We start from the raw sequence: 16564 nt of genomic DNA, 5'->3' as shown, positions 1-16564 counted from the left end.
TGGCAACAACCCCCATGGGACCTGATGGCTTCCTCTGAGCACTCCGGAGAGCCGGGCGGCCCGGGAGGGACCTTCCCGCTGGTGGAGGTTTTGCACGAACAAAAGACCTCCTGCTGCAGCTTCCTGGGCAGAGCCAGCACCCCGTGCCTCTGGGAGCTGGCTGTGCCCTGCTTAACCCACATGGCACCGAGCTCCAGGGAATATGGGTTTGGAGTGAGATGATCTTTAAGGTCCCTTTCAACCCAAACTATTCTAGGATTCCATTATTCTGTCCCAAAAAAAGCTCAGGGAACAGCTTTGGGGTGGTTGCCTCTGGGTGCCTCTTTGAACTGGAGAAGGGCAGGATGCTCTCGATGCTCAGGTTGTGGGTGGAGAGGGACTCTCATCTTCTGTCCTTATGCAAATTGCCCTCTTCGCCTGCCTTAGGGTGCAAACACTGCTCTGCTCTGCCCTGCCCCCAGGCTGTGGCCAGCTGGCCACCAGTTCTCAGGATGGCACAGGGAGATGGACCCACTGATCCTTGCTGTGCCCAGTCTGCTCCAGCACTGAGCCCCAAATCAGCTGCTGGCCTGCAGAGTGAGGGCCTTGAGGGTTGTAGATTTACCTTGCTCATTTTGGGGCCGCTGGTGGCACACGAGCTGTTCACATCACCCTGCTGCTGCCAGGACACTGCCCACAGCTTGTTCCTATGGCAGAGAGCACTGGACACGCTCTGGGCCAGCACACGTGTCACTGTGATGGTCAGCAGGCTCCCTCCATCCCTGTCCGTGCAATTTCTGCTTTGAGAAACCCTTGCATGGAGAGGCTGCTTGAGCAAGAGGCACTGTCACTCCGGGTTCCAGGAGGATCCTGGGGGACACGGCAGAGTTCCCAGGCATAGTTACTGCCAAGGCACTGCCAGACAGAGCCTGAAGCTCCCAAATGCCAGGTGCAGGGTGCCCAACTCTTGTGGTTGGCCAGCAGAACTTGTTGCTTATTCCATATTTTTCCCTGTCCTCCTTTGCAGCCCTGCTGCACAATGGGATGCAGAAGAGCAAGGTCCGCTCCTGCTCTGCTCTCACCCCCAGCACGAGTTCCCCTGCATCCCGTGCCTCTTACAGCCCCTCTGGCTGTGTTTGTGTGGCCACAACAGCTGCAAGGATAACAACTGTCCGGAAGCACGTTTTGCCTCAGGACTGTTTGCTTATTCCCGCTGGGCGTGTTTTAGTTTGTGTTTACAGTTAGCAAATTCCACCCACTGCCTGCTCTCTTGCTGTCACAAAATCCTCCCGTGCTGGCAGGCTCTGTTCCCTGCTCCATCCCAGTTCCCTGAATCCTAGCCCTCTTCCTTGCTCCCAAGGCAAATTTAAGGGATTTCACATGTGCTACCTCAGCTTCTTCATGTCTCCCAGTGATTCCCAACTCCACTGGTGGGAATTTGAGTCATCAGTTCCTTTGAAGCATATGAACAGGAAGGTACTTCCCATCACAGGGAGTGGCTTTTCCCTGTTCCTCGGTGCCAGAGGGGACAGGGCTCAGTCTTGGGACATTAGTGGCTTTTTCGTGCCTCTTCCCCCATGCCGCCCGTGGCCATTGCTCTGTCCTCACATCCAAACCTCAGCCATTTTCTTTTGTGTGTGGATTATCTGTGAGGAGAGGAACCCAGAAAGGAGAGGCTTCCCCATGGGAGGATCACCTCCTTTCCGACTGGCTTTGAGCCTCAGCCAGTAGCAGGTCCAACCTTTGGGAACTGCCCTGGATAATTCTCCCTGGGCATTCTGGTGTATGATATGTCCCTGGACAGCCCTGGGTATCCCTGTGCAGGCTCTGTGTCTCTGGGTATCTCCTCCGTGCCAGATGTGTCCCTGGGAATCCCTACTGCACATCCCTGTGCAGAGCCTGAATTTGGGCATTCTCCCTGTGCATCTCTGTGCAATGTGTGTCCCTGGGCTTCCAGCCTCTCTTTGCTTTCCTGTACAGGATGTGTCCTCGAGTATCCTCCCTGTGCATCCCTGGGTGAGTTTCCAAGGGCTTCTCCATCTAAGGTGTGCCCCCTGGTGATCTCCATGTCCATGCCTGGGTCCTTCCCATGCAGAGTGCCCCATGCCCATCCCTGGGCCCACTCCTATTCCCATCCTTGTTCCTATCCTCATCCCCATTCCCAATCCTATTCCCATTCTCATCCCCGTCCCCATTTCCAATCCCGTTCCTATTCCTAATTCTAATCCCATTCCCATTCCCGTCGCAGCGCCTCCTGCCGGCACAGCTCACGCCGCTCCCTGGGGGAGGCCGTGGGACGCCACCGCCGCCATTGGTAGGTGCCGCCACCGCCACCTCCCCGCGCCGCCGTTGGTAGGCGCCGCCGCGGTGGCTGCCGGGAGCTGTAGTCCCTTGGCGGGAGGACTCGGTGTCCCGGCGTGCCTCGCGCCGCCGTCGTGGGTGCGGGTCCCGGTGCCGGTGCCGCCGCCGCCGCTCTGCGCCCCCGGGCCGCCCGCCCTGTCTGCGGCCGCCATGGGCTCCCTGCTCAGCAGGCGCATCGCGGGCGTGGAGGACATCGACATCCAGGCCAATTCGGCCTACCGCTACCCGCCCAAGTCCGGTGAGGGCCGCGGGGACCGGGGAGGGGGACGGGCCGTGCCGGGCCCGATGCCCCCCGGGCTGAGCGGGGAGGCCGTGGAAGGGGCTGCGGGAGTGCCTGTCACCGACCTGGGCTGACTCCGGCTCCGGCTCTGCCCGCGGCCCAGCCCGCCTGCGCTGGCAGAGAGGCCGTGGATGGGTGTCCGCGGGCACAGCGCTGGCACCGGGCCGGGTCTGCCCGGGGGCTCAGGCGTGAGGTGTCTCCGTGCCCTGGGTCCGGGGCTCAGCTGTCCCGCTGTCCGTGCCGGCCTGGCGCCGTCGCAGCCCGTGGTCCCGGGGGTCACTGAGGGTGCACAAGGACCACTCCCCACCATGGAAATGTGGCCTCACGAAGTTTTTGGTGGCTGGCGAGTGCGACGGCTGCTGCTTGTGAAGGGAAAGCGACCGCAGGTGGGGACACGGAAGAGAATTGCGTCTGGTTGAATATAGGATGGCCAAATTCCCGCATGACAACCCTCTTTAACTCCTTAAAATGGCAATGGCTCTCACCTAGGAGCTGTTGGGCTGACACAGCCTACTGGGTGTCTGTTTTCCACAGAGAATTGTTCTGAAGGCTTGGAGAGTTGTCGGTGCCACTTGTGTGCAGTTGAGTTGAGCCCATGACTCACCTTGTCTTGGGCCAGCTTTTGAGATTGACCAGGTTTAACTTGTTTAAAGAGTTTTACATATTCTTCCCAAAAACAAGAGGTCAGGGAAATTCAGGTGATCTTTTCCCCTGCAATATCCATTTGCTTACAATTTTTTCTGGGTTTCGGTTCTGTCAGGGCTTTTCCAGGCAGGCTGAAGAATTTGCAGAGCAGCAGTTCGGGTCCCCTCACTCTCAGATACAAAGACTTTTCTTTCAGAGATTCCAGTCCTGTGTATATCCATGACCTGCTGGCTGTGACATCCTCGGGGCTGTGTGATGGACGGGACCAGGACCCCTGTTTAGTTTGGAGTGGGGACAGAATCATCTCAGATAAAGTGCTGTCATCATTACACCTTGTCCTGTTGCAGATTGGCATTCAGCAGGAATGGTGGTGTGGAGGAAGTGGGAGAAACCCACCTGTGTTGGCTCTCTTAGAGAATATAACCTGCTTTTTTTAGGTGATTGGGAGCTAGTTTTTTTGGCAAGTGGGAAAGGCAAGTGTCACAGCTTGTCTGCAGCAGGATCTGCATGTGACAATATTTTAGATAAGGAGTGGATTAATTATAACCACCATATGCAATGGGCATTAAACTTCTTTCACGTCATCATCCTGTTCCTGTGCTGTTGAACTGGAAGTTAATAGTGTATAATAGTGTGTTGGGTTTTGGGCTTGTCAAGGTAACCTCATCACACACTTAAGGTTGGGTTTGTGTGTTACCATGCTCCCTGGAAGGGGATCTATGGACCATAATGCTACCAAAGAGTGTTCTATGTGTGATACCTCCCTTGTAGAACTGAACAGCCAATGCTTTCAAGCAGCTGGTTAAATAAAAATATTTGTATTTCCTACAAAGACTCTGGATGCAATTAGAGGCTTGTTAATTAATTCTCTGTGGCATTTCTTTCTGAAAGCTGGTGTTAAGCCAGGGCTTTCTCTTCACATTCTTTGGGTTCATCTAACCAGGATCCCCTTGACTTTGGGGAGAGAGAAGAGCTGTTCACGCTGTAGGCAGAAGAGTTGGTGAACACTTCTGAGGTGGAGGTTCAAAGCCCAGAACAGTGTTAGGATGGCAGCTCCCTTCCCTCCTTCAGCTGGAGTGTGCTCAGAGGGACAGTGTCCTTTGAGGTCCTGCCTTCTTCAGAGTGATAATCTTGGGGATGGAAAGGTTAGTACCAAACCTGACAGTGAGAATGACTAGAAGTGAGTGAATACAGTTTTGATTTCAGGAAGCAAGCTGGAAGTAGTACAGAATGTTCTTGGGCCAAATGATTGTTAATTATTGTTAACTCAACACTGCTGCTGCGAGCCCTGACTGGAAGAGGCCAGTTTTCCATGGGCTGTGTTGGGTGTTTGAGTGTGTGTGCTGGAGAGTGAGCCTGACACACATTCCTGGCTCTGAGGTAACCCCTGAGAGGCTGGAACAGGTGGTGAGGGAGCATTACCTGAGGTCACCCATCCTGTGTGCAGCACTGAGGGCTGTCCTTCTCCTTTTCCATTCTATCCCTCCTTGTCTCTGGTTTCAACAGATCTTGACTTACTACAAATGTCTGCTCAACTGCTGCCCGTGGTTGGCATCAGTATGGAGGATGGGGGTTTGTGTTTGATGAGGGAGCAAATACCCCCTCACAAGGACACACTGTGCAAGGAAATAAGCCCTAAATCCAGGTATTCTGGCTGTGATTTCAGCAGCATGTCAACCTGCATGGAGAGGGACACGGTGACTGTGCCGTGTTGAGTCACAGCTGGTTGCAAAGGCAGAGGTGAATATTCACTTCTCCTTTATTGGCTTTTGATGTGGTTGTTGCTCATGCTCTGGGGAGGATGGAGCAGATTGCTGTGGAATCCACCTTGGTCTGCATGAGCCAGTCCCCAGTGAAGCAGGTTGTTTAACAGCTTTGTTGGAAATTGTTTACAGTTTTGTAGTCAGAAATCATCTGAAAATGCCCTGCTTATTCCTCCAAGGCTCTGGATGGGTATCATCTGCGTTTTTCCTCCTGCATCTGGATGACTGAGGCTGCTGTAAGGTGATGCCCAATTCCTTTCTCTGAAACCTCTTTGCTGGTATCTTTTAACCAAAATTTCTTGCTTTATGGAGCCCGTGCTGGCATTGTGCCTGCCTGAATGGTTGAGAGGAAGGCCCAGTTTGTACAGAAGAGTAAGTGCTCTGGCTAAAAATGGGGAACAGTTGTGTTCTCTGTAGTGCTTGGTGCAGTGAAAGGATCTCCCAGAACCAGTGAGCAGTGCTCCAGTGCTTCCCACAGCTCCGTTCCCATTCCATGAGCTCCTCTGCAGCACGGAGCACATGCCCTTGGGATGGCTCTTCTCCTCTGGAGTAGGCTCTTGGGAAATGGATTGCTCCTCTCTGAAGCTGAGCTGCTTTGTTGTTTGGGAATGAGGCTTTAATCAAAGAAAGAGCGGTTTTAAATAGAAGAGTCGTCTCCAGAGTCGCACCCAGTCCATCTCTGTGTGGCTGTGTACCGTGGCAGTGTCACTGTCCCTGGGTTTCACACACTGCTGCTGGGACTGTGCTGTCAGTCTGCCGAAGTGGTGACTGTCTGGCTGAGTAATTAAAGAGAGCTCAATTTCCATCACTTCACTGTTAATTGTATTAATGGCGAGAAACCTAAATAGACACCTAATTGCTTTCTGTTAATGAATGTTGTACAACACAGCCCATGTTCTGATGGGATTACAGTTGTGCCCCTGCCTCTTGTAGGTTGTGTCCCTTCCCAGCGTGTCTCTGGTGCATCACATCCGTGTGTTGTGTGGATATGGGATTAGGATGCTGGTTTAGGGAGAGGTAATTATGACTGGAGCAGTCTGGTGCTTAATGCTGGTGCAATTATGATAATAAACCCCCATCACTATGTTGTACTTAATATAAAGTATTTTAGTGTCATTTGATACCTTGGAGGAGCCTTGGGTTCCAGTTTGGTTTTGCATGGGACAAACGAATGAGTCAGACTTGGCTGTTCTGGGTGTCCCAGTGGTCCCAGTTTTTCCAGCCTAAAAACTATAAAGTTTTCCACCAAGAAGTTCTCTTACAACCACTACTTGGGCTTCATCTCCCTCAGCAGTGTCACTTGGTCATGTTCTCTTTTATCTCATGTTCCTCTATGCTTTATGCTGACTTACTCTGGGGGAGTAAAGCCACAGTTTTTCTTTGCTCTGGCGTTTTTATGCTATCCCATCCTTTTTTATTTATGTGTAATTCTTTCCTGGTCAGTGTGTCTGCATTTTCCTGGAGGGTTTCTGTTTGTAGCAGTTCTGTGGAGGATTAACCCAAGAATTTTTTGCTTTTCCTTTTTCCTGCCAAAGAGGATGGCACTTAGCATCCTCCTTGTGCCCATAGCTACAGAGCTCTGTGTAAAGCTGGCCTTGGAGCACCTGCTTAAGGTGGTTTTATAGGCTAGGGAGACATTTGGGATCAAGGTTCCAGAGGCATGATAGCCTGGCTAAGGTTCTAAAGCTGTCTTTGTAATGGATTTGGAAATGGAACCTATATAGAAAATATACGCACGCCTGGTAGAGACACTAAAAATCCTAAATGTCACAGTGACTGCAAAAGAGGATGCCTCATATTTTCCATCTGGAAGTTTCCTTTTCGTTTTAGTCCCTGGTGTGATATTTAAGAAATGCTTTCTTGTAATGTTCTGCCTCCAACTTGGGCAAACACCGAGGTGGTTGTGATAGTAGTGATTGAGAGGATTAATGCTTAACTTTGATCTTACCTTGAGAGCTCTGAACTTCAGATGTCATTGTAGCAAGTGGTTTCTGAAAGCTTGCAACAAAATATCTTTTTTTAGCTGCTGAAAACTGTGTTATAAATCTGTGGAGACAGTTTGCTGCCATTCTGGTTTGTTTGTATGTTGAGACCTCGTGTGTGTGGCAGCTTTTGTGTGTGCAGCAGCAGTGGCAGAGTCTCGAGGGTTGTTCTGAACTCACCAGTGTGTTCCCCTCTGAGCACCTCAGAGTGAGTTTACCTGTGCTCCTCGTGCCTGGCACTGTGTTTCTTGTTTGCTTGTGAGGGAAGTGCCTCGGGGGGAAACAACCCTCTCCTTCACATTGCAGGAGGTGACTTAGCAGGAAGATGAAAAGAGTTCATTCTGAATGTGGAAATGAAGCTATGATTCCAGCTACTGTGTGTACTTGTGAGAAATCCCAACAATTTGGTAGAGATGCCAAAAGTGATTCTCAGTGGAGGAGTGACAGTGTGGCAGGTGCCTCGAACGTGCTGGTTTTGTGTCTGGGTGTTGTTCCAATTGAGCCAGAGAGACCTTTTCATCTCTGGAGATGCTCTCAGGCATGTCCTGTGCTGATCCTGCAGTGTGGGCAGCAGGAGAGAGAGGGATTCTGCCCCTCTGCCTGCTCAGGTGAGACCCCCACCTGCAGAGCTGCCTCCAGCCCTGGGGCCCAGCACTGGAAGGATGTGGAGCTGCTGGAGAGAGCCAGAGAGATGGAGCAGCTCTGCTGGGAGGAAAGGCTGAGAGAATTGGGATTGTTCACCTGGAAAAGAGAAGCTTTGGGGTGACCTCATTGTGGCCTTCCAGTATCTGGAGGGAGCTCAGAGGAAAGATGGGGCGAGATTATTTACAAGGCTCTGGAGTGACAGGACAAGGGGAATGGCTTCAAACTGGCAGGGAGTAGGGTTAGATTGGATATTAGGAAGAAATTCTTCCCTGCAAGGGTGAAGAGAACCTGGCACAGGTTGCCAGAGAAGCTGTGGCTGCTCTATCCCTGGAAGTGTCCAAGGCCAGGCTGGACAGAGCTTGGAGCAACCTGGTGTGCTGGAAGGTGTCCATGGCAGGGAGCTGGAACTGTGGGATCTTTAAGGTCCCTCCCAGCCCAGGCAATTCTGTGATTCTGTCTCACTCACTGGATAAGAGGGAGTTCTCAGACTCTTATCCCAGATAACCAATTGCTGTGGTACTGAGACATCCTGCACAAGTATTGTGTTCACAGTGGATCAAATAAAATGTTCCAAAACATAACCTACTTGATCCACATAAAATGTGAAATCAATTCTTAGAGTCCAGCATTCATCATGGTTTTCTGAAGCTCAGTGCAAATACAAACCACTGTGATGTATCTCTGGTGGAGAGGCAGTGTCAGGCTGGCTGTGCTTGGAGATTATATACAGATCAGTTTTTTAATTTGTTGCTTCTGGGAAGAGGTTCCCTGTCATTTGGGGCACCTGCATTTGTGTCCAGGAAATGGCTGGATGTGGCACTCAGTCCTTTGATCTGGTTGACAAGGTGATGATAGGTCACAGGTTGGACTTGATGATCTTGGAGGGATTTTCCAACCTAAACGATTCTGTGGTTTTGTTATTCTGATTCTGTAAGACAGATTCTAAGTAGATGCTGGACCTGTGCTGAAGGTGATTGTTGTATCTGGAAAGAAGAACGTGTTTCAGTACTACAAACATCTGGGTGCTTGTAAGCTGAGCTCAGCAATAGCTGAGCCCTACCGTCATCATTAAGGCACTGCCATCTGTGCAGAGTGAAAAGAGCCTTTCTTGAAGCTTAAAGGGAAAAAGCCTTAATGGAAAAAACAGGGCCATTCATGAGAACCCTTCAATATCAGAGTAAATCTTGCTTGCTCCTAGCTAGAGGGACTGCAGATCCCTCCAGAATGCCTCCATAGCCATTCAGATGATTAGTTACTGCTTCTGGAATGACTCATTTTAACACAAATTTATGCTGTCTATGCATTGCTCCCAGAGAAGAAAATGTATGTTTGGCTCAGTCCTCTCATCCCCACTCTGAAGCTTGAAAGGAAGTGGCTTGGATGGAACCTTTTATTTTACTTTTCTCCTGATACTTATTTCTCTGAAACTGTAACTCTGTGAAGTTCACATTTGAGAGTGTTTTCCTGAAGTCTTTCTAGGAGGGAGCTGCGTTTGTGGTGCTCTCACACATCTGAATTAATTCAGTTAATTTTACAGTCAATTCCATGCTCCAGAGTCCCAGTGACCTTGCATATGCTTTGTGTCCTGAAATTTGCACTGTAGTGCATCACCTTAAAGATGAACAAAACAAATTAATGGTGAAACTTTCAGAGTTTCTGCATTTATAACTGTCAGCATTATTAATTAAATCAGCATCAGAGTGTAAAGTCTCCAGCACTCCTAATAAAGGTTTGGAGTGGTTCTCGACTGGGATATGGGAGTGAAAGAAGGGATGAAAGGCAAACTTTGACCCTGTGGCTGTGCTGAATTTTGCAGTGGGAGGAAGCCTCATCCTTCTCTGAGCAGGCCCATGGTGTTTGTGGGACTGGGCTTCACTTTGGGAACTGGATAAAACAGGAAGAATTGACCAGAATGGAGCAGTATTGGAAAAAGCTGACTTTTCCTGTTCCCTGTCCCTTCTCTGGAAAACAAATTGAAATGGAATTATCATCACTGTAATATTTATTCTAGATTTTTGTTTTGTTTGTTTGTTTTCTCTCTTCTCCTACTGTTGGCAGTGGCCCTCAGTACTACAGGGAAGGAGTGAATAAGCAAGTATTTTCTGTGTCTTGTGGCTCTTTTATGCTTGTGAATTTAAAACTGCACAGACTTCTTGAGGAAACACTCATTTAGAGTTTTTTTTCTTTCATTCTCTTGTGTTTTTTGTTTCTAGGAAACTACTTTGCGAGTCACTTCTTTATGGGAGGCGAGAAGTTTGACACCCCTCACCCCGAGGGTTACCTTTTTGGTGAGAACATGGACTTAAACTTCCTCGGGAATAGACCAGTTCAGGCAAGTTCCTATGTTCTGTCTGTTTTACTCTTTTTTTGTTTCCTGCTTGTTTTGGAAAATCTGATGTAGGGTTTGTAGAGGAGAGTGGCACAGATCTAAAAGGTCCTCACTGCTTGGAGAAGGTCATCCCTGTCTGTTCAGATGCAAACTGAGTTTTCCTGAGAAGCTGAATTCACCTGGGAGGTTTATTTTCACTCAGGACAGAAGGAATTAGTGGTGGGGGAAGAACGGGGACTCAGGAGCACAGAATTTGGGACTAATTCTGCCTGCCTGCCTGAGCAGGTGTAAAACAGGCTGCAGAGAAGGCTGGGAAGCAGAGCCTGAACCTCCCAAGGCTCTTGGGCATGTTGGGTGGTTTCCAGCCAGCATTCAACACCTGCTGTTGTCTGTGTATGAGTGGCTTGGCTAAGGGTAGGGCAGTGATTAAGACAGACCTTGACATTTTGTGGGTTTTATACCTAGGTGGGCTGCTCAGAAAGTCTCTCCTTCTCTTTTCTTAACTGGAACATAAATGTAGTTTTGGACCCCCAAGTGTCTGTGAGACTGTGAAAAGCTCAAGTGATTGGCTTGTTCTTGAAAAGGGAATAATGCTGTTGTGAGGGAAAGATAGGAATTTTATGCAAGTGTTATGTTTTGGATTTCTCTTGCATCTCAGAACTGCTTGAAAAGAACCGAAAGGTAACAGAATAGGAGCCATTTGGAGATGTTTTCTGGGTGCTGGAGATGAAAGGGAAGAGTTGCTTGCTTTGTTCACTGTTTTCCTAGCTGTTTTTGCAGCTTCCAAACATGAAAATGAGAACTAGAAGTCATGGTTCTCCTCATCAGAAAAGCTGTGACCATTAATTAATTCATGTTTGTAATGCTTGGTGGCAGTTTGGGATCATCCTGGTTTTACAGGTGGGGGAAACTGAGGCAAGTTGGAGTTGGAACAGTTACAAGCACATTCTGCTTTCTGAGTTTCTCCTCAGACTGTGCCATTGGTCATTTCAGAACCACAGTTCACAGGATGGACAAGGAGGAATCCGGAAAGTCTTTGTTTAAGCAGGAAGTGTAGTTGGGCAAAACAATTAGGAAGGAGGGACTTGAGCTGGAAATCTGTGGTTGTATCAGTGCTGGGCAGGCCTGGGGGTGCTCACCACATCCCCTGTGCCATGTCTGCACACTGGGCCCTCCCTGTAGGGGCTGACCTGGCAGAGTTAAATTACCTGCATGTCTCAGCCTGGGTTTCCTTGCTGACATCCCAGCACTGGGTTTCATCATTTCTCTAGAGGCAGTGGGTGAGAGGCCATTCACACCGTGGGACGTTTGCCAAGTAGGTTTAGGAGAAGGAGGCTGTTGTGGAATATAGTGTGCCTATGTAAAGTTAAAGCCCTTTGGCAGCTCTGATTAATCTTCAAGGAAAAAAAACCAACAAAACACTCAAATACAGAGCAGCAACCCTGTTTTCTGGACATGGGCCCAGTTCTTGCTTTGGAGTAACTGAGGCCTTTCCTCATTTCTAAGGAAACGTGTGTTGGTGGTCCCTGGTGCCCAGCAGGCAGGTCTGCAGGTTGTGATCACCACAATAAGCAGTTTCCTTTGCATTTCTCACTGGAGATCCTGTGCCCACTAAGGAGAATTGCAGTCTGAACCATTATTGTCCCTATTTAAAGGACAATCTGTGAGAGAAGGTTTCTTGACTGTAGAATAGAATGAGGCCCCCTATCCCTGTCTCTTTTCTTTTCCAGAACATTTGCCCCATTGTTTCAGAATAAAAAGACTTTCCCCCAGTAATCCAGGGTTTCAGCATGCCGATTAGCAGTCAGATCACTGCTTGCATGCTGTAATACACATGAAAGAGCTGCATTTCTTCTGCTCAAGCTGGAGGTGGTTTCTTTAGTGGAAATAAAAGCTTGGGAGAGCAAGGCTTTCCTGACTGAGAATTCAGGGTGGAAAGACCTTGTGAAAATGCCCTTTCTTAGTGTGTATTTATTTGCAGTATGAACTGTTGCTGGGCCAGGGCAGGATTTTCACCCTGAAGCATACTTGATTTATCTGTAAATAGAATTTTCTATTTGCTTATGGCTGCTATACTGAGTACCCTGAAAGCTACATGCTTCTTGATTCGGGTAAACTTCATGCTATGTGCTGCTACCTTTTATAGTGTAATAACAGAAGAATTATTTGCCTCTTTGTTCCAGTTTCCCTATATAACTCCAGCTCCACACGAGCCAGTGAAGACTCTGAGGAGTTTGGTGAACATCCGTAAAGACTCTCTCCGACTTGTGAGGTACTGCCATTACCTGAATCTTTCATTTTACTCAACCCAGTGATCTGTCAGTCAGAGCCAAACTGTATTGGTAAGGTTTTGGAGAATGGCTGATATCCAGATCCTTGTTGCTAGATACATCCAGACGTTTCTGTGTTCTGAGCTTTCAAGTGGTTTATGTGCTCCTTATCCAAACAATCTGTGTTTCCAAACAGGACCAGTGATGTGTCTGTTTCTGCAGGACAGTCTGGAGTGGTAAACAAAGCCATGAAATCATTAGCACGAGCGGAAGATATTAGTCAGGTCAATAAACTTTACAGACAAATTCCTTCCTGCATTCCTGTGCAAGGAGAAGCCAGAAAGGAGCTGATTCTGGTGCGAGTCACGGACCAGGCAGACTGATGGGTCTTTAGTGAAACTTCCTCAGGTTTCTCCTGCTGCCAAGATAAAGTTTGGTCCTAGTGTTATGCATTTGTTTAGATGGCTTTTGTCCCCTTCTTGGGGGAAGGACAGTCATGGAGATGTTACCTTTCACTGCTCCACACTGAGATCTGAACCAGCAGAGCTGGATTAAAGCACTGGCTCCCACTCAGACCTGCAGCTGTCCCCTTTCCAACAGATGGCTGAGGTACAGGGCCCAGCATTCAATGCTTTGTTTGGGTCTGAGCACTGGGCAGATGTCCAGGCAGAGCATTTCCCAACCATCCTGGCTGGAGTTGCTCTGGATTGTGCATCTCAGGGCTGGAGCACTGGCAGGGCTCCAGCTGCAGCTCCCAGCCAAGGTGGCTCTGAGACTGTGGTGTAACGTGAGCACTTTGAGTCATAACCAAAATCCTTCCATTTGTTTTTATGTGAAAACAGACGTGGGTTGTTTTGTTTTGTTTTGTTTTTTTAAATGAGCAAAACCTGTGGTTTCAAAGCTGATTGAACTTCTAAATAAGTGACCATTGGGTAAACTGCTCTGAAAGCTCTTTGGTTTTTCAGCATAAGGGTGAAGTACTTCTCTAGGAAAAAAGAGAAGGAGCATAAGCCAAGTGGGAAGTGGCTTTTTCCCTGAGAGAGGCCTGGCTGTGAATGGAGCAGTTGGTGTGGTTTTGTACATATAGTTCTGCCATTCTGCTTTCTGTGGTTGCACGTCCCATTTCCCCAAACAGAGCTGCAGCTCTGGACTATTTGGAATGTAGTGTCCATGTACCTTGACAGTATCTAGGTTTTCATCCCTCTAATTCCTGGTACTAGCAGTTCTTTTTCTGCCTCATGAGCTCACACAGGCTCTTGTGCTGCTGCTGTGTCAGTGCTGACGACAACACTGCCAACATGACTCTATTGAATTTTGCACTGATGTGGACCCAAAATGAGTTTTTAATTGGCAGTCCCCAAGGGTACATTGTGTCTTGTGCTTTTCTACTCTTCTGGCCCAGAGGCTTTGTCTCCCTGTCTCTGTGCACGTAAAGGACACTTTGTGCCCTCTCCAGCCTGGCTTATTCACAGCCAGTGGCTGAGGTTTGCACATTCTTTCCAGAACTGGTCAATTTACCACATCCTCCACCAAATATAGTGATGCTGAGCCAAGTGTCCAGGTGTAAAGTTCTAAGTGTATGTTCTGATGGTAACAGCCCCACAAGATTTTTGTTTTTCAAAGAATCTCAGGCTGGTTTGAGTTGGAAGGGACCTAAAAGCCCATCTCATTCCACCCACTGCCACGGGCAGGGACACCTTCCACTATCCCAGGTTGCTCCAAGCCCTCTCCAGCCTGGTCTTGGACACTTCCAGGGATCCAGGGGCAGCCACAGCTTCTCTGGGCACCCTGTGCCTCCTCATTCTCCAAGGGAAGAGTTTCTTCCCAATTTCCCATCTAACCCTACCCTCTGCCAGTGTGAAGTCATTGTCCCATGTCCTGTTAGTCCAGGCCCCTGTCCAAAATCTCTCTCCAGTCTCCTGGAGCCCCTTTAGGCACTGGAAGGTCTCTAAGTTTCCCTTGGAACCCTGTCTTCTCCAGGCTGAGCAGCAACAACTCTCTCAGCTTGTCCTCCCAGGGGAGATGCCATGGAGGATTATAGGGAAATGTCCACTCTGGCCTTACTGCCCAGCTCTGACCAGACAAAATTCTGAGCTTTGCCAGATCCTAAATTTTTACAGGATAAACAATAAACTGATACTGATGTTGGAGTTCTGAGTCTTCAATGTCACTTGTGAGTGTTTGATCTCTGGCAGGAGGAGAGTGTGAACCTCAGAGCAGGGTAGCAGGAATTTTGCTGTTAACCACTAACAGAGAAAGACTTCCTTCTATTTTTCTTGTGTCCCACATTTGGCTTTGTATTGGAAGCTTTATTTTGGAGCTGCAGTACCTGGTGTGCTGGTACTGGCTGTTTTCTCTTCTACTGAAAGCACTTCCAGCTGCAGGAGGAAGACCAGCTCAGGAGACAATGTCTGTTGTTGCATCCTGGGACAGCTTCTCTGCTTCAGCTTCTGGGCTTTGGATAAGCATCATAGAACAAAAGCATTGAAGGAATCAGCAGCTGTGGTGGTTTCGGAATGTGTCTGAAGCATCAGGAGTATCATGGAGAATTGTCATACCCCTGAGTGTTTTGGATAAGGGCCTGAGAGAGGGGGATGGTGGGGGCTGAGGGGAGACAGGTGAGTTGCAGGGAGTGAGAGAAAGGAAATCCCTTTTCTTCCCTCTCCAGCACAGGGGGGTTGACCTTGGTCCTTGGATCTGTTCATCCTGTGGTGGAGGTGGTGAGGGGCTGGGACTGCCTGCTCTGCAGCCCTGGATGGTGTTAAACTGGACAGATCCTTTCAGAAACCCCAAATAGGAGAATCCCTGTGTTTGGTGATGCTCTCCCCTGTAGGTCAGTGCTGACAGAGGTGCCACTAATTCTGCTCTCATTTATTGCCTGCTCAAACACTGGGTAAATGCAGATGTCACAGCACTCAGTCAAAGGATACTTAAAATTTATCCTGCATGTCTGCTGTATTGGTCAGACTTGAATCTCCTCAAAGGATGAAATTGGGTTTGGCTCAACCTAGTTCTATAAAACTGCCATGGCTGCTGTTAATTATATTTTTATCTTTTAATTCTTTAACAGACAATAAAAAGCTCCAGCCTTTCCATTGTTTTCTCCAGGGGTGATGTCAGACCAGGTGGCCTCAGCTCCCTTGGTCAGCCTGCTTTGCCTTTTGCCTCAAAACGTTGGATCAGCTGGTTGTTCTCAAAGGTGGTCAGTCTCTTTCCTCTGTACCTGTGATTGTGAAGGCTCTGTGATGCACCTCTGTGCATGACCCAAAGGCACACCCAGCAAAGTCACTGATTCCCGAATTTGTGCATGCATCTGTGACCACCCCACATGGACACTGTCTGTAGGGCTCGGCTAAATGGGCACAGTAAAATTCAAGTGCAAGTGGAGACAGACGAGCTCTTGAAGCACCTGAACCACCTCCTTGTCTGCCACTTCCCCTTCAAAGAAAGAGGAATACAAAATGTGTGATTTTTATCTTGTTGCTTCGCTGATGTTGCATCCCACCATTCCTGCACCTTAAGGTGGCACATGAGATGTCTCTGCCTCTCAAAATATGCACCAAGGTAGTCTTTGCTTGTTCCTCAGGCCAGCTACCATCTGTGCAGTCTTTTCTCACCTGACCTCTTTGCTCTGTGGCAGGTCCTAGGATCCCAGACTGGTTTGGGTTGGAAGGGACCTCAAAGCTCATCTCCTTCACCCCCTTGCATGGGCAGGGACACCTCCCACTGTCCCAGGTTGCTCCAAGCCCTGTCCAGCCTGGCCTTGGACACTTCCAGGGATCCAGGGGCAGCCACAGCTTCTCTGGGCACCCTGTGCCAGGGCCTGCCCACACTCCCAGGGAAGAATTTCTTCCTAATGTCTAATCTGACCCTGCCTTCTGTCAGTGTGACCATTCCTCCAGGCTCTTGTAAATGGTCTCTCTGCATCTTTTTGTACCGTTCAGGTACTGGAAGGTTGTGAATGACTTTCTGTGCCTTCAGCAGCAGGGATTTATAGCAAGAGGGCACAGCCTTGCTGTGACTGTCACCATTTAGGCACTTGTACCTTGCCCTCTGCTCCAGTGGTGCTGTTCCAGGCAGACAAGTCTCAGCCTCTCCTATTCCCAGCAGATGCATCCTTCAGAAACCTTCCCTCCAGGCACTGCATGGCCCCTCAGTGGTTTCCCAGGGCAACAGGTTTAGTCGAGTCTAGCTTTAACCCCTTATCTCCTTGGAAGGATGGAAGCACATTCTGAGTGCTGGCAAAGAGTTGCAGGGTAAAGTTGGGAGCAGGAGAATGGTCTGGGATGCTTTTTGTGACTTCCCTGAGA

At 49.1% G+C, this 16564-nt stretch overlaps 1 protein-coding gene across 6 annotated transcripts in view; it reads left to right on the top strand.

Annotated features, from left to right (window-relative positions):
- The first annotated feature begins 2388 nt into the window (after positions 1 to 2388).
- MGRN1 (mahogunin ring finger 1) overlaps positions 2389 to 16564 on the top strand; it is a 49428-nt gene continuing 35252 nt past the window's right edge. For all 6 annotated transcript variants that reach the window (XR_015807258.1, XM_088174562.1, XM_088174561.1 and 3 more), the window contains exons 1-3: positions 2389 to 2578; positions 9869 to 9987; positions 12168 to 12256. Coding sequence is in view for 5 of the 6 variants with exons in the window: in XM_088174562.1 (XP_088030688.1) it covers positions 2491 to 2578; positions 9869 to 9987; positions 12168 to 12256 (296 nt within the window). In the remaining variant the exon portion in view is untranslated. The remainder of the gene's footprint in view (positions 2579 to 9868; positions 9988 to 12167; positions 12257 to 16564) is intronic.

The sequence above is a fragment of the Sturnus vulgaris genome, chromosome 16 (assembly GCF_052056855.1).
Source record: "Sturnus vulgaris isolate bStuVul1 chromosome 16, bStuVul1.hap1, whole genome shotgun sequence".
Lineage (NCBI taxonomy): Eukaryota > Metazoa > Chordata > Aves > Passeriformes > Sturnidae > Sturnus > Sturnus vulgaris.
The sequence above is the reverse complement of the archived record's forward strand: the minus strand, read 5'-3'. Positions and strand labels throughout refer to the sequence as shown.